This window comes from Mustela erminea, chromosome 14 (assembly GCF_009829155.1).
Source record: "Mustela erminea isolate mMusErm1 chromosome 14, mMusErm1.Pri, whole genome shotgun sequence".
Taxonomy (NCBI): domain Eukaryota; kingdom Metazoa; phylum Chordata; class Mammalia; order Carnivora; family Mustelidae; genus Mustela; species Mustela erminea.
In genome coordinates this window covers 39,448,261-39,466,241 of record NC_045627.1, presented here as the reverse complement: position 1 = coordinate 39,466,241, position 17,981 = coordinate 39,448,261, and the positions used below count along the sequence as shown (strand labels likewise).

Genomic DNA, 17,981 nt, shown 5'->3' with positions numbered 1-17,981 from the left:
GCAACTAGTGGAATCATGGATGAGAAGTGCAAAAGTAAGGGCAATGTCAACATTTGAATCTAGGTGACTTAGGAAAATGTGGTACCAGGAGGTGCAGCTTGGAAGGATGTTGGTTTGATTTTGGACATATTAGTGTTTTAAGTGTTAAAGGGGATATTTCTGAGACTTTGCCACGAAAATGAGATGAGTGGAGTACAGAACAGGACACAAGCATCAGTGATTACAAACTTGAGTGGCAGAAGACTGGAGTGTAGCAGTGACAGGAGAGAAGGTGGAGTAGTAGAATTCCTGATTATACATTTAGGGAAATACATATTTAGTTCCCAGTATTTAAAGTGTACAGAATTTTCTTTTTCAGTCTTGGGCTTTCTGATTTTTCTTTTCTCTTTCTTATTTCTTTTTTTTTAAATTTCTATCTCAACCTGATTCTAGTGTTAGCATTAAAGAGTTTGCCAAAGACCTAGATGGTAGGGTTGGGAAGATGAGGGCTATGAGAGAGACAGGTTAATGGAAGAGGATCTGCAGTTCCATGTCTCCAGTTCCTAGCCGTCTAGGGATATTCCTAGAGGGGCTGATGGAAAGAGTGACTGAGTAAATTGGGTCCCTCTCTAGAGCTAGGCATATTGGTACTCCAGTTCCCTCCATCTCTCCCTGCTTGCCTCACTGTGTTTACCCAACCATATCCGACTGTGTGTTAATCCTCATCTTTATGTTTTTTTTGTTTTTTGTCTTGTCTCACTATAAGGATTCATCAAACGCGAGGAAAAAGCCTTTGGAAACCGGGCACCGTTGTTCCAGCTCCTCTTCCCTCCCTGTCATCCATGACCCTCCTGTGTTTCTCCTTGGTCCCCAAATGTACCCACCCCAACCACAGTTCCTGTCCCCAGATGTCTTGATGCCCAGCATGGCAGGGGATCCCCATAGTCCCCCAGGTAACTCTCCCCAAATCTAATTATCATGTGCCATAATGTGGTACCTTTCTAGAGACAACCTAGAAAGATAAAATCAGTACACATATGGGGGCAGGGTGGAGTCCCAAGGTAGGTAGTAAAGGGATATGAATTACCACTTTAAGATCAAACATTGGTCAAGATGAATTGTGATCGAATCATTACTCAGTTAATATGGTTGGCTGCTGTAGATCCTTAGTCTAACTACCCAAGAGAATGAACAGGGTCTATCGTGATAAGACAAGCTTTTCAACAACCAAGAGGAGTTAATATCGAGTCTTTAGGATCTTCCCAAAACAGAAAGTTTCATCTCTATTAGCTAGTTTCTCTACTATCCCCTGAGTCTCAGCTGAGGGATAGTCTAGAAGGACAAGGAGTAAATGGGAGACCTGGAAACACCTTGTATATGGAATACCTATGTGGTATATACAGACCCAGACAATCTTGGGAAAGGTGGATGGCATCCTTCTGGCTTTCTTTCACCCTCTGTAGTAAGATTTGCTATGTTTCTTTCTCACGAAGAGGCTGAGTCTACTTAAAGCAGGGATTCTAAGTGGGAAAGGGAAAGTACTACTGGCATCCAATGAGTGGAAGCCAGGGATGCTGCTAAATATCCTACAGTGCACAGGCCAGTTTACCTCCATGACCACCCCCCCCCAAAAAAAGTAGTATCAGCTCAAAGTATCAGTAGTGTTGAGATTGAGAAACCCTAGCTTACAGAGGTAAATGCCCTGGGGCAGGGTGTGGTAGTGGTTCTAGAACCAAAGGTAAGAGTTGTATTCTAGGTATGTGTCCACATTTTAGGGAGGTTTGGATAAGCAGGCGTTCTGGATAGATGAACTTCCTGTTACTCAGTGGAGCAGCCAGATAGTCCCCCGTGTTTGGCAGTTGTTACAGGCATCTATCCCATTAGGCAACATTTAGTGTAGCCTATTCTGGACTAAATGCTATAGTGAACATAGGGGAGAAAGAAGGCAGCACTCTGTTCTTAAAGAGCTCAGAGCTGTAATAATCAGGATATACATACATACAGGAGTATACTAAGGATGTTGATGGGTTATAAAATAAAGAATCGAAAGTATTTTTTATAAGTGATTTTTCTTTCTTTCTCTCTCTCTCTCTATTTTTGTTGTTGTTGTTGTTGTTGGGTGCCTGGGTGGCTCAGGCAGTTGGGCATTCCAACTCTTGTTTTCAGCTCAGGTCTTGATCTCCGGGTCATGAGTTCAACCCCTGCATTGCCTTCCATGCTGGGTGTGGAGCCTACTTTAAAAAAAAAAAAATAGAAGTGACTTTTTAAGATTATGTATTTTGTTTCATTTAAGTAAAGGGGAATTAATGTATAGAAAAGGCATTCCATACTGTGTATGTGGTAGGAGTAGTGTGAACAAAAACAGAGATCTCAGGGACTGAGCAAGAATGTGAGCAGAAACAGATTAACTGGAGTAAAAGTACATATTAAGAAAAGCAGAGTGATGTTTTGGAGTGGTGGCTCTAAGAGTAGAGTTGTTATAGTAAGTTATATATTTGTAGTATTAGGGAGCCGTTCTTCGGGGAGTGGAGGAAGAATTATAGTAGAGTGAGATAGAAGTTATGACAACATTTGCCCAGGTTGGATGTGAGAGACTTGATTTTGATGTATATTAAGAATTTTTAAAAAAGATTTTATTTATTTATTTGAGAGAGAGAAAGCAAGAAAGCACAAGCAGGCAGAGCAGCAGGCAGAGGGAGATGGAGAAGCAGGTTACCCACTGAGGAGGGAGCCCCGATGTGGGGCTGATCCCAGGACCCTGCGATCATGACCTGAGCATAACCAACTGAGCCACCCAGCCTCTCCTAAGAATTTTTAAAAATGAAATTAAAAGCAGAGCTAGACTTCTTCTTTCCCATATGTGTATGCTCTTATGGCTATAGGGAGTTGAGAGGAATAGTCAGGAAAGTCCTTTGTGAAGGAAAATGGTTTACTGAAGATGCTTTATCTTTGGTTTCTTTTTCTCTTCCCAGGAACTTCGAGGAGTGTCCAGCAGTTTCTGGCTGTGTGTGACAGGGGTGAAACTTGCCAGGGGGTCAAGTACACAGGAAGAACTCTGAACTACCAGAGTCTCCCCCATCGTTCCAGAACAGATGCCTCTTGGGGGCCATGGTCAGACACCAACCAGCATATTGGGGCCAGATTCCTGAATACTCCAGGGTGCAAGCCTCAGCTGACACACACTGCCACACTACCAGAAAGACGCCAGGGCCTTCAGGTTCCTCATGCTCAGTCCTGGGGGGATATTTTCCATTCTTCCTCTCACCCTCCCATTGTTTACCCTGTGTCTCCACCATCAAGCAGTCTTCATGTACCCCTGAGGTCAACTTGGAATTTGGGTCCTGTTCCTGATTCTCGAGTCCCTGGTCCTCGAAGAGTAGATATGCCCCCAGATGATGACTGGAGGCAAACCAGTTATGCCCCGCAGTCTGGGCCCAGGAGGACAGGGGGAGAGGAGTTTCTGTTTGTTCTAGCGGATGCTCCTGGAAGAGAGCAGATAAGGGCAAGGGCCCTGCAGCACAATAGATGGTAAGGGTTACCTCTTTCCTTTCCTGGAGCCACAGCTTTCTCCATTAGACTGTACTGTGGAGGAGTTAGCATGCATCCCTCCAAGGTTCTGCTAGTCTCATCTCAACACAGAGTTGGCAGTTTCTCCTAGGGATAACTGGAACCCCTAACAAGACCTGGCTTCTTGAGGGGAATATTTGAAATTCCAATTTCCATTCACCTAGCAAAAGGAAGCAACTGCTGTTTAGGGTTTTATTTGAGCCACTTTAAAGATGAATCCATATTACCCTGGACACTAGCCATTCCTTAGGGTTTTAGGGTCACCATTTTATTCCTGGATCCTTTATGCCCCCACATGCACCTGAGCCTTCATCCTCTTTTCCCTACTATACTGCCAACTTCTGTTCTTTGTTTTACCCACCTATCCGTATTACCTGACCTTCTGTCTTCCCCATACCCCATCCTTGGAGGGGCATGTAGCTGTGTGGTCACGGTACTGACCATATCATTCAGGGAAGCCTACCTGCCAGGTATTATGGGCTGTCAGCCTTCCCTGTCCCCCCAAACTTTAGGCCTAGAATTCAGAGCTGCCAACGTTAACACTTGTCCTTCTGAACAGATGGAGTCAGGCACACTAACACACCTTCCTGTCCTCAGCAGCAGAGCCATTACTGCCACTTGCTCAGTCACTGTTGTAAACCTTCAGAGTCAGCTAAACTATTTTAGGGCCAAACATACTGTTTTTGTAAAGTATTTTTCATTAATAAATCTTTAAGATAGTTGTATTTAATTCCTTGTCATTTGTCTATTTAATGCCTTTTGTATGCTTGCTCTTTTATATTGGGGGTGGGGGGAAGGCCTGAAGAAGCAAAAAATACAAATTCCCAGTGGCCTGGGGCTCCCAAAGAGAGAGCCATGGCACAAACATACATGTATATGTAAGTGTGAGTGTGAGTGTGGCTTTTGATGAAGGTGAGGAGCTAAATAGTTTTAAGGATAATTGAAGGAAATATACTGAAGTTAGGAGTCAGTGGGCCCCTAAATTGTGTGTGTGTGTGGCTTTTGATGAAGATGAGGAACTAAATAGTTTTAAGGATAATTGAAGGAAATATACTGACAGTAGGAATCAATGGGCCCCTAAAGTGGAGTGACTTTCCTTGTTATTACTGCTGCTAGTATATTTCTTACTCCTTTCCAGCTTAGAGGCCCTCAGTATATTACATACTTCCTCCTTTCCTCCTTAGGGTGATTTTCTTGGGATTCAGATCCTCTTAGAAACTCACTCCTGATCTATGTACAAGTTTGTGATATGCCTCCTATCCCTTCCTTGTTCTCTTCCCATGGCTGCCCCTCCCCTTGCCTGCATTGTAGAATTTCTGCACTTCTCTGGTGGTTCTCACATCTTTGAAACAGGTGGTTGTTGACAGTGAAGTGGAATAACTATTGCTCAGAAAGGTCCATTTTCACCTCTGCCTCACTCCCAAATTCTCCCTCTAAAAGATATTTTGTGGGCTCCCTTTGCAAAGAATACCCTTTGGACACTTAACCTCCTCTTTTACCTTTTACTCCTCCTTTACCTCAAATCATTAAGATTGACAGAAAGAAGAGGTAGAATGTTTTTCTTTGAGGCCTTTGGACCACTGCTTAACATCCTCCATTGTAAGCAGATTTTGAGTACATTTAGTATTCATGGAATTCCTGCCCATGGAAGATGGGCAGGAATTTCTCACCCCACTTGAATCCTATGCCATCAAGACATAGATCTTAGTGGATACACTGGCCTCTGTCCACGATTCAGTACATCTCTTACTGTCATACACACACCTAATAATTGTTGATTAAACCATCAGTCAGTTCTTGTCCCACCATCCCTTTTCCCATGAAGGTCCATCTCTATGAAGTTTCTCAGCTGGGCTCAGATTTTGTATGTGCACAGAAGTATCATGTGAAGTATTATAAGAAACAAATTTCCAATTTCCAATTCTCTATATACTCCTCTGCCTTCCAAATCTCTGTTTTCTGAGTGGATCGAGAGGCAGGCTGTGTCCTTTTCAGGTGAATTCTGTACACTTTGAACATCTCTTGGTGTCATCCCTTCCTTTCCCCTTACCTACTTTTGATTTTGGAGCCTATTCTGCTCTACCTATATTTTAATTCTGTACCTTCAGACTCTTGACAGTTCCAGGCTCCAAACATAAGGGCCAGCTTCTCAAACTCCATTTTGAACAGTCACTTCTCTCTAGAACCTGCAATGCCTTGTCTATTTTCCAGTCCGTTACCAACCAAAGTACCCAGATTTGGTAGCCAAACTGTTATACATTTTTTTTCTCTACTAGTAGATTCTAAGGTTTAAGTCTCCCCATCATATCGGGAGCTCCAAGAGAACCAGTGTTACGTTTCCTAGCACTTAATTCACTGCCGCTACTAGCAATAGATAGTCCGCCCTCTTCACTCTCTATTGTTTCTGCCTGCCCAGAATTTTAACCTGATCCCTTGGCCTCGTCCTGTTTCTCTCCCAGCCTCAGTAATTTTGCCCAGGTCCCTAGAGTCTGCCCCGCCCCCGCCCCCGCAAAGCGCGGTGCATGCCGGTCTTAGCCCCTCTGTAGGGAAAGGGTCCGCCATGTTCCCCGGCGGCGCCGCCGCTTGGCTCTGGTAGCCGCCGCCCCCGCCCCCAACCCCGCCCGGCCCAGCGCCTAGCCGAGCCCCGGGCCCAGCATGGCCGCCCCGGAGCCGGCCCGGGCTGCACCGCCCCCACCCCCGCCCCCGCCGCCCCCTCCCGGGGCTGACCGCGTCGTCAAAGGTGAGAGGTGGACGAAGCCCTGGGGGCCTGGCCTGAGGAGCTGTGTGTGAGGGCGGGCGGGAGACCGTCCCCTCCGGAGCGGGCCCGGAAGGGCGGGCGAGTGACTGGCTGTCTCCCTTGGGGAGTGGCCCCTGGGCGGGCCCCTGCTGGGCTGGGCTGATTCGGTAGCGGTGGCTCCACGGTCTCTCATACCTTAAGGCCCGAGACCGGGGTTTCGCTCTTGTGGTCTTCTAGCCTTAGGGGTGAGTCTCCTAGCCGCATTGAGCCCTTTTCTTTTTTTCTCCTGGGCCTGTCAAAACGGCCCAGAGGCCGCGATTAGCTTCCTGCCCGGCGACAGCTGCACGCCTGGCTTCCCTGGGCGGACCGAGGGGCTTGGAGACCTTCAGCCACGCGGGGCCGGGCGATGAGCAGTCAGAAATCACCTCGGCTTTGGCCCACGCCTGCTCCCCAGTGACAGCCGTCAGCCCGATTCGCGCCTAGTTAGCGCCAGCCGCAGGGGTTCGCGCTTGGCCCTCAGGTGTCACTCCACGCGGAAACTGGGGGAACCATGTGGGATTGGACAAGGGTGAAGAGACAGGCAGGATTTGGGGGACCTGGCTTTTAAGTGCCGAATAGATGGAAATAAGGCAGCATAAAAGGAAAACGGCTTGTCGATAGAAAAAACCCTTTACTTAGAAAACCGGCCAACACTGGTCAAAGGCCAAAAGGGGTTACCCCTCACCTTGCGAACAAACACCCATAGAAGAAAAAATTAAATATTTCTCAGCTGGGACAGAATTTATGTGTACCCACAGCGGATCAGCAGATTAATTTAAAATAGAATACTGAGGGGAAATTGTTGCTTAAGATTTCCGTGCTCTCACAGAGCCATCAACTTGAAACACCGATGTGGAGGTGAAAAACAATCTGAAATGGTTATTCTTTACTGTGTAGCTTGGTCAATAAATTGACATCATTTTAGAATAAAGTTTTCTGTGTTGTATTACGTTTCTTTTGGAAGGCCAGATACTTCTTGTTTTCATTCAGCTTCTCAAATATACTGGCACAATGTTTAAACACTGTTAGTCCAGTTTTTGAAATTTGACCAGGTATGTTTCTATTAAAATACTTAAAAACAAGAAAGCCTTTTCCTTTGTGTTTTTTATTTAAACTTTTATTTTATTTTATTTTATTTAAGATTTTATTTATTTGACAGAAAGAGATCACAAGCAGGCAGAGGCAGGCAGAGAGAGAGGGGGAAGCAGGCCCCCTGCCGAGCAGAGAGCCCGATGTAGGGCTCAATCCCAGGACCCTGAGATCATGACCCCAGCCGAAAGCAGAGGCTTAACTCACTGAGCCACCCAGGCGCCCCTATTTTAACTTAAAAAAAATTTTTTTTCTAATTCATTTTATTTTTTTAAAGATTTTATTTATTTATTTGACAGACAGAGATCACAAGTAGGCAGAGAGAGAGGAAGGGAAGCAGGTTCCCTGCCGATCAGAGAGCCCTATGTGGAGCTCCATCCCAGGACCCTGGGATCATGACCTGAGCCAAAGGCAGAGGCGTTAATACACTGAGCCACCCAGGCGCCCCTATTTTAATTTTTCAATTTGAGCCTCCTTTAATAATAACCCTGATCTGTATCCAGGCTTGTGTAGACAATTTTTAAGAGTTAGTAGTATATCCAGTTGGACCAGGCCTTGGAATGAGCTGAATAAAGAGTTTATGGAATCCTTGTCCTGATAAATCTTTATAAAAAGAGAAGGGGGGAGGAAAAAAAAAAAAAAAGATTGGTTGTTCAGACTGGTTGTCCTAACATGAAATCCCTGAAGTTCTGTGGGGATTGGGGAACAGAGACATGGGCTGCCTCTTCATTTTCTGACTATATTCATGTTGTATTTTCATGCCCGGAGGTACTTTTCACCTTACTATTAGATAGGACAACTAACTAGTCACATTCCCGAGCAACTTTGTGCTCTCCTTACGCTCGTGAATCTTGTTTTTTTTGTCATATATATGATAATGTTTTTCTGTATTGTATTGCTTTAATACAGTAAAAATAAGATTCCAAACATAAGGCATATTCCCTTAAGGGTGAGTTGTGAATACAAGATGGTCACATTTGTAGATTATTGATATGGAATAAAAGTCATTTGATTTAGGTAAATAGGAAAGGAGCTTGTTGGTGTAGAAAATTATAGTTAAATAGAGCTCATAGGAATAACATCTCATGTGCTTATATTCTTCACCAAGACAACTTTCATTTCTTTATGGAATTTGTTAGCAGCTGGAATGCCTGATAAGGATCACATGTTTAGAGATGGTGGCAACAGACTGGTTTGCACGGCTCATGGAGTCTCCGTTCTGGCTTCCTCAGAAATTAATGGGAAATACACCTTTTATACAGAAATCTGGTTTTGGATTTTATCTTCAGGGTTCTTGCCTAATTGTACAATAATGTTATATTTGATGATAGAGAACACTCTTGTCAGAACATACATGACCACAGTGCTCCTTAAACTTAAGTTCAACTTACGAAAATCTTGTAAGTTTAGTATGTGCTAATTTTGTATCTGTATCATTTCATAGTAGTAATATCATGGAGAACATTGTTGGTATTGAATACAAGTAGTCTTTTATTCCCTGAACCTTTTCCTTGTTTCTAAATTTTTTTTTTTTTAAAGATTTTATTTATTTATTTGACAGACAGAGATCACAAGCAGGTAGAGAGGCAGGCAGAGAGAGAGGAGGAAGCAGGCTCCCTGCTGAGCAGAGAGCCCGATGCGGGACTCGATCCCAGTACCCTGAGATCATGACCGGAGCCGAAGGCAGAGGCTTAACCCTCTGAGCCACCCAGGCGCCCCCTTGTTTCTAAATTTTATACTTTTATACTTTTTAGTCAGAAGGCCTGTATTTTATGGTCATGATAGTTTCAAAAGGGCTGTAGATCTTTCTGTGTTTAATTCATGTGTCTAAAGTTCATATGAAGTTTGAAATCTTGGAATATTGTAGGTGATTCATGTATTAATTTAATTATCTTTTCACTGACATTAAAATTATTAATGGTGATTCCATATTGCTGATTATGGGTGATTAGGTTTCCTGGCTAGTGAAAGAAAGAAATTTCTTTTTTTTTTTTTTTTCCAGATTGTATTTATTAGAGAGCAAGAAAGCATGGGAGGGTAGGGACAGAAGGAGGGGGATGAGCAGACTCCCCGCTGAAAATGGGATTGATGCTGGGTTTGATCCCAGGACCCCAGGATCATGACCTGAGCGGAAGGCAGAACCACCCAGGCTCCCCACCAATTTTATTTCTGAGCCTACTCCAGCTGTTGCTGGCTTAGGTCAAATTCTTGTGTTTGAAAGTTGCTGTAGCCCAGTGGTTTAGGTGAGATAGTATGCCCTCTTAATATTTCCCATTATACATTTTTCTATTCTTCCACTAAGATAAGTTGGAAATAAGAAAAAGTAAACAAACTAAGAAAAAGGGCTAATTGTATCTGCATGAGTGCCTTAACTGCCACAACAGCAAAATTGCTATGGGTAATTAAAGCATAAAACCCTGAATTTATGTATATTGCTCTCTTCCTCCCTCCCCAATTTACTTGACTTGAATTATCCAGATACTACCCTACCTTTTATTTCCAGATACTTTAAAAATATACTTTCTATATAGATGTGGTCTCAGATTTGTAAAACTGTATTGTCTCTTGAGATCATTGAATCTGTTAGTCTTGATAAAAGAATCCACCTTTATCATTTAGAGAGCATTGTCTATATCGTATATGTTCATTTTAGTATGCACACTGTGACTTTCCTTTGCATTCAGTATATTTTCTTTATTTCCTAGGTTATATTAACCTTATCTCTTAAATTATCAGACTTTCAGATTGAACCAAAATGCTGAAGAGAGTGAGTGTGTGTGTGTGTGTGTGTGTGTGTGTGTTAAGTTTTTAAGCTGATATATTTCAAATAGGCAGCTTTGCAGTTCATTTCTGTTCTCTTGCCAGCGGCCCTGCTTATAAGTCTGAGGTCATTTGGTTCAAGTGTTTTCCAGTAGGTAGCTTTATTAGGATTGCTTATTTTCATTACAGATTGTTAGATGACCCACATAGGTCTTTGGGTCACATGGCTACTTCAGTGTTTCTTGCTAGTTCTATTTCATCATATTTTAAAGCAACTTGAATTTTAATTTTTTGTTTACTAAATGTATTTTGTGGACTTACCTGTCTAAAAAGATAACTCTTGAAAATGATTTTTCTTTTTTCCTTCCACCCCCATTAAACTGTTAAGCATTCTAAAATAAATCTTCAGTACCATGTGTCCTAGAGAAAGCAAAGGAACAGAGAAAATAGTGTCTGTGAGTGTGTGTATATGAGAGAGACAGACAGAAAGAGATGGAGGGAGGAAGGGAAGGAGAGAGAACATTGTGGTAACAAGTCATCTTAGAAGGAAAATGCCAAGGAAGGAATATAGCTGCTCAGTAGTAAGGCAAAAGCTTTAGATTGCAGTTATTGAATGAATTAGCAAGAGCTATTAGGAAAAGTTTGATGAAAAGAATCTTGATTTATTAAATGAGGTGTATTTTAGTACCAATCATATGACTTCATTTTATCATAAAAATGTTTATTTATACACAGATAAAATTAAGTGAAGATAATTGGGCATCCTTCTATGTTATGTAATATTTATTTTGGAACATCATAGTAATCAAATAGCAAATATTTATTAAATGCCTGCTGTATGCTAAAAACTGTAGGGAGACAGCAGAAGTATTAAAAAAAATGAGGGGCACCTGGGTGCCTCAGTCGTTAAGCATCTGCCTTTGGCTCAGATCATGATCCCAGGTCCTGGGATCGAGTTCCACATTGAGCTCCCTGCTCTGCAGAAAACCTGCTTCTCCCTCTCCCATTCACCCCACTTGTGTTCCCTCTCTTGCTGTGTCTCTCTGTGTCAAATAAATAAAATCTTCTAAAAAAAAAAGGAAAAGAAAAACCGTCTTAGTCCTTGGAGAAAAAAGTATTCATGAAAAGTTATTTGTATATGTCATAAGGGTGGGTGCCATTAATAATTGCCAGATAAGTGACTGAGCCAGTAAGGGAGTTCAAAGGAGGTACTGATGACTCTGGAGTGGAATGGTCTAACGAGAGTTTATATAAGGAAGAAGGAGATCTTGAAGGAAGGGTAGGATTTAAATAGCCAGAGGATTGGGACCATCTATGTGCAACATTTACTTAGTACCTGCTTTGTACCAAAGCATGATAGGCATTGAGGAGACACAATTGAATTAGATATAATTAAGTAAGATTGTCTTGGAGTGCTGGCAGTCTAGTGGGGGAGGCATTAATGCAACTAAATAATATAACAAGGTATGTACGAAGTGCTATTGGAACTGTAAAGAAGAAGTTGACTTTTTCTTATTTGGAGAGAAAGCATCAGTGAGAGGATTATGCTTTGAGGTAGGGCTTGAAGGGTGAGTAGAATTTTTGCTAACAGAAAGTAGGACTGGAATAGAGAAAACAGCAGCAGAAAGGCATGGATGGAGTTTGGGAAAAAAGCTTGAAATTGTGTGACAGTAGTGTGTAAATGCTTGGCTGTGAGTGGCAGGAGATGACGTTAGAAACCATCTTTGGTACACTAAGTTGAGCTGAAACTAAAGCTCTCAAGCAGTATAGCCTCTGGATGATGAAGAGGCTTTGGAGTTCAATTGTCTAGGTTTGAATCCTAGGTTACCTTAATAACCTTTTCACTGTGGACAAGATATTTAATATCACCAACCTTCAGTGTTCTCATTGGTAAAATTGAATTAATAAAGTATTTTTCAGGGTTTTTGAAGGATTAATGGTGATGGTCCATGTAAAGTATGTACCTCAGTGCATGGCATGGCACATGATTGTCTCTTGCACTTACTGAATCTGTTAGTCTTAGTATAAGAATCCACCTTCTCACTTAGAGGGCATTGTCTGTATTGTGTGTATGTTCATTTTAGTACACACACTGTGACTTTCCTTTGCATTTGATATATTTATTTCCTAGGTTATATTAACCTTTTCTTAAATTAACCAGTGGTAGCCATCATCATATTTATTGAAGGTTTTAAAATAGAAGATTGACCCAATATCTTGGTTTCTGAAATGTAACATGGTATTATATAGAACAAAATATTAGAAGGGGAGAGACTTAAATCAGGGTGAAGGATTAATTATTAAATTTTAGCAAGAGAATTCTGAGTGTTGTAGAGTGGGCAAAATTGAAAAGATTGTAGTAATTCTAGGTTGGGGGGGAGTCCTTATTCAGCATCTTAGGACCAAAGTAGTCCAGTGCAGAATGACCAAAGCATGCATTAAGGGAAAGAGAGAAACCATATATGACACAAATTCTGAATAATTTTAGAAGTAGATATATTGGGGTGCCTGGGTGGCTCAGTTGGTTAGGTATCTGCCTTCGGCTTAGGTCATGATCCTTGGGTCCTGAGATCAAGCCCAGCAAGAAGCTCCCTGCTCAGCGGGGAGCGTGCTTCTCCCTCTCCCTCTGCTGCTTTTCCCCATGTATGGGCGCATGCTCGCTCGCTCGTACTCGCTCTCTCTAAATTTTTTTTAGAAAAGTAGATATATTGGATCAGTTATTGGGTATGCTAACAGGTAGAAGACCAAAACTTTTTAAGGAAATGATCAGAGTAATTTTGCTTTAGGGATTGATTAAATTGAGCAATTGTAGTTAGAGGCAAAGATTGGAAAGAAATGTAAAAGACTCAAATGGTCAAAGAGGGAAGGATCTTGGAAATGCGTTTGTGGCTACCCCTCCACCTTTATTTTTTAGTTCTTAAGAAACTACCCCATAGTTTTGAATAGGTTAATCTGGCAGTGTTTTGTACAAACAAGAGGGAGGGAAAATAGAACTGAGTTCGGTTTTTTTTTTTTTAGTTAGATTTTTTTTTAGTACACAAAGCAGTAAGTACTTGAACTAGCATTGCAGCAATGGAGAGGTAAGAAAATGAAGAAAATTTGAAGAGTCAGTAGGACTTGGAGTCTTGGAAGAGAACAATAACACCAAAATTTCAAGTTCCAGTGAGAGAGAGGTGATAACCATGTCAAAAATAAGACATGAAGGGGAACCAATTTTGAGGGAAAGGTACTATATTAAATAACCACCACAGATTAAAAGGATCCCAAGGGATACCTTGAAATTTTGAGGACTGTACTGTAGGATTTATTGAATTTTTTTTTTTTTTTTAGAGCATGTGGTCAATGCATGGCACCAGAATGGGATTATACCCATTTTCATGATGAGGAAACTTTTGATGACTCTTTGAGCCAGAAGACATTGTCATTTTGTTGGTATAAGACAGATTGTATTGGAGTAGTATTCTGAAGACCTCAATTTCAACCGTGGTTCTACCCCTTACTAGTTGAAACACCTTGAGAAACCCATTTAAGTTCTCTGAACCTCTTTTTATTTATTTATTTGACGCAGGGCCCGGGGGGATAGATCACAAGTAGGCAGAGAGGCAGGCCGAGAGAGAGTAGGAAGCAGGCTCCCCGCCCAGCTGAGAGCCTGATTAGGGGCTCGATCCCAGGACCCTGGGATCATGACCTGAGCTGAAGGCAGAGGCTTAACCCACTGAGCTACCCAGGTGCCCCAAGTTTTCTGAACCTCTTATCCCATTTATGAAATGGGGATAAAACCTGCCCTACCAAACTTCCAGGATGCCTCTGAAAATCTTACAGGTTTATGTATGTCAAAGTACATACTTTGTAAACTGCAAATAAAGCAGTATAAATATGTTGTCATTGCTATATAAATTAGTGTCCAGATATACAAGTGTTTTAGAAACTATATCATTAATTCAGTAAATATTGATTAATAGCAATGTTCTAATCCCCAGATATGTGGTGATGAAAGACATAGCTCCCTCCCTTCAAAGAGTTCATAAGCACATGGGGGAGATATTTTTACAGTGCAATTAGTAAGTGCCATGATATAGATGTGGATTATAGGCTATGATATAGGACCACAATGGAAGGGACACCATTAACTTAGTCTGAGAACATGAGGAAAAGTTTTCAAGATTCGGAACACTGAAATGAGGTTTAAGGACAAGAAGTTAATTAAAAGAAAAAATGGTAATAGTGTACCCCCAAACAGGGCATGAAAAAGTACAGAGATTTTTAAAAAATGATATAATTTAAAAAACGAAAATAAAGTTTCTGGAGTGTAGAAAGTATCTGGAATGTGAGGTAGTGACAAGATGAGGGTTGAAAATGTAGGCAAGATTCAGATTACAAGGGATCTTGCATGCCATCTGAAGATAAAGAATTAGGATTTTGTATACTCAAGACAGTTCTGAAACAAGAGAAGGTTAAGATTTGAATTTTAGAAAGAATGTACTGACTGTAGTAGAGTAGGCAAAATTTGAAAGATTGTGTAATTCTAGGGGAAAATATCTTTACTCAGTGTCTCAGGACCAAAGGAACAGATCAGAGAATTATATAGGACTTATTGGCCATGTAGGGTGAGGAATAAAGGGAATTCTAGGATAATTCCTAGTTGGGTAATTATTGGTAATGGTTTAGAGGGAAAAATCATACCCTAAATTCTGTACATAATGAGTTTGAGATATGTATTGAACATCCAAGTACAGATATTTGATAGTTTACAAAGGATCTGGAGTTTAGGGGAGAGATCTAGACTGAGCAATCTACTTGAGGGTCCTCAAAATGTAGATTTTAGTTGAAACTATGGTTATGAATGAGATCACTAGTTCAGAGCAGTGTGATAGGAGGGCCAAAGACAGAATCATAGGACACGCATTCAAGGATCAGGTAAAAGACTAGAAGCCCATGAAATAGATCAATCAGCTGTGACCAGAGAAGTATAAGAAAGACCAGGTGAGTGATTTCAAGAACCCGAAAGAGGAGAGAGTTACAGTGGAGGAATAGAGCAGAAGCCAGATAAATATGGACTGAGGAAAATAGACAAAAAGTGAGAAAATGAAGATCCCCATTGTAGATTTGAACACCCTTTCAAGAAGCTTAATTGTCAAAAAGGATATATATGGCAGAAGCAGGGATGAGTCAGGGTTACTTGTTTGGATTTTTAGATCTTAAAGATGTGTAAGTATGTTTATATGCTCAAAGGAAAGACCCAATGGAGAGTCAGGCAGAGGAAGCAATAAGACCTTGGGGGGGAGGGTGACTGAAGTTAAGAGGTTGGGAGAGTGGGATGCAGGAACCAAATAGAGTATATAGTAAAGGACAGGAGGAATGCCTCTTCCCTGAAATGGGGAGAAATTTAAAAACACATACTGGTGTAGATGTGGATGGAGAGGAGCAAGAAAGTGAAGTTTGGTCTGAAAGCCTCAATTTTCTCTGAAATTGGACACAAAATTGATAACCGAGTAAGAGATAAGGTTGAGTGAAGGGTTCAAAAAAGAGGAGACCATTTGAAATCTCCCCTGAGGAGTATGTGAGAGAGAATATTTAATAGGATTGCTGAGAAATGCACATAACTAAGGTGAAGACCATGAATTTGTAGTAGCCATTTTGGGCCATTTTGATGGGCCATTTTGATGACTTTATACTAAGCACCCAAGTTTAGAAGCCAACTCATCCAAGAACTGCAGTTTTCACTTGTTGGTGGAATAGGACAAAAGGGCAAACAATTTAGGATGTTGTTTAAAAAGTGGGTAGATGATGGAACACCTTTAAAATTGTAAGAAGCAAAGGGGTCCAGAAGGGAGTTGATAAGGAGGGCTGTCCAATTTCTTCCTTCCTTCCTTTTTTTAGAGATTTTACTTATTTATGTATTTATTAGAGAGAGTGAGTGGAGGTAGGAGCAGAGGGAGAGGGACAAGAAGACTCTTGTGCTGTGCTCCGAACCCGATATGGGGCTCAATCTCAGGATTCCAAGATCATGATCTGTGCCGAAATTAAGAGTCGCTTAACAGACTGAGCCACCAGGCACCCCTCCAGTTTCTTAATGAATTGAAGAACAGATGGAGTAATGGGAGTGGAACTGAAAGGATAGGAGGTTTTAATCATGGAGCGAGAGATTGGAGTCCAGAATTTAAGAGGCAGAGCAGTAATTATGGCCAAGGTTGAGGAATTGAAAAACATCTCAGTGCCTTTTTTTTTTTTTTCTTAAGGTTTTATTTATTTGACAAGAGAGAGATCACAAGTAGGCAGAGAGGCAGGCAGAGTGAGAGAGGGAAGCAGGCTCCCTGCTGAGTAGAGAGCCTGATGCAGGGCTCAATCCCAGGACCCTGAGATCATGACCTGAGCTGAAGGCAGAGGCTTAACCCACTGAGCCACCCAGGCGCCCCAGAACATCTCAGTTCTTAAGTTTTACATAGATCATCCCACATGGACTTTGATGATGGGCTTGAGTGGAGAAGGCTTGTTGAAGGCTTGGAAGCCAGGAACCAGAGTTTTGTGTGAGAGTTGACTAGAAGTTTAGTAGATGGCAGGGACAAGGATAAATTAGCTGGAAGGCATGAACCCCAAAGGAGAAGATACTTTTTTTCTTCTTTGGAGTGATGAATTGGAAGTGGTAATGTGGAGCTGCACCAAGACCAAAGCCTTCTCTGGTGAGAATAGTAGAGTATGGAAAAATGTGCAGCATCCCTTTTGAAAAAAGTGTCTGAAAAATGCTGTCCTTCAGGGTTGCTAAGATTTAATTAAACTAGAGAGATGATAGCATTACATGAAGATCTTAAGAGGGTGTGTGTGTGTGTGTGTGTGTGTGTAGGGGGAGAGCGTTGAGTTAAAAAACATAAAATGGGTATTCAAAATGAAAAGGATTGAGGGGAAGGAGAACTGCCAGAGATGGCCTGGTATGAAAGCAGTACAGAGAAAAATTCAGAAACATAGATGATAGGAGGGACTTTATTTGGATAGTTACCAATAATGGTAATGATGAGAGGCCCAAGTTTCTGATTGATACTTTATAGGAAAGTTTTTCAGTTGGCATAGGTTGCAGGCACTCCACTTGGTGTTGGGGGCCTCATGGGACTAATAATTTGTAGCCTTTGCTTAGAGTTGGGGTACAGGTTTAGTTAATTTCTAGGATCCCTTGCCCAGTAGTAGTAAAAGAAGTATCTATGGCCTTCCCCCATCCCTGATCAATATGGATCCCTGATTTATTTTTCCAATTGTCTAAATTAAAACTTCCTATAGACATTTTTTTAAGCCACTTTACATTAAATCTGGATGAAATTAGCTTGTGGATGTTATTGATTACTATACAAATATGCGCTTCATTCCAAAATTTAGGTTAAAGGGAATTTTCCAACAGAACAGTTATATCAAAATGAATACTACTAAATCAGGTTTTCTGGTGTTGGAAACTTGGTGATTTGTGATTATCTTGTAGCTCTTTAGCTTATTCCAACTAATCCTTCTTTTAGGCCACGTTAGTTTTTGACTGTTTACATTATATTTACATATATTTATGTTCTGCTTTTTCCCTATCACAAATATAGAAGAGTAGGAAAAGTAGGCTGAAAATAAGGAGAGGGCGCCTGGGTGGCTCTGTTGGTTGTGTCTACCTTCCACTCAGGTCATGATCGCAGGGTCATGGGATCAAGTCTTACATTGGGCTCCCTGCTCAGCAGGAGTGTGCTTCTCCCTCTGCCTTCACCTCATGTCGACCGAGTCTCATGCATGTGTGCATGCAAAAATAAATAGAATCTTTTAAAAAAGAAAAGGAGAAAAAAAT

General features: G+C 41.5%; 2 protein-coding genes across 23 annotated transcripts in view; both read left to right on the top strand.

Moving 5' to 3' along the window:
* Positions 1-4,276, top strand: part of USP54 (ubiquitin specific peptidase 54) — a 119,747-nt gene extending 115,471 nt beyond the window's left edge. For 14 of the 16 annotated variants that reach the window (XM_032311735.1, XM_032311738.1, XM_032311737.1 and 11 more), the window contains 2 exons: positions 746-932; positions 2,952-4,276. In XM_032311735.1, the coding sequence (XP_032167626.1) occupies positions 746-932; positions 2,952-3,511 (747 nt within the window). In that variant the 3' untranslated portion in view covers positions 3,512-4,276. The remainder of the gene's footprint in view (positions 1-745; positions 933-2,951) is intronic. The other 2 variants (XM_032311750.1, XM_032311749.1) reach the window with 1 other exon arrangement.
* Positions 4,277-6,088: 1,812 nt separating this feature from the next.
* Positions 6,089-17,981, top strand: part of PPP3CB (protein phosphatase 3 catalytic subunit beta) — a 55,636-nt gene continuing 43,743 nt past the window's right edge. For 3 of the 7 annotated variants that reach the window (XM_032311765.1, XM_032311761.1, XM_032311759.1), the window contains exon 1: positions 6,090-6,286. In XM_032311765.1, coding sequence (XP_032167656.1) covers positions 6,202-6,286 — 85 coding nt within the window. In that variant the 5' untranslated portion in view covers positions 6,090-6,201. Of the gene's footprint in view, positions 6,287-17,981 lie in introns of all 7 variants that reach the window. The other 4 variants (XM_032311766.1, XM_032311762.1, XM_032311764.1 and 1 more) reach the window with 3 other exon arrangements.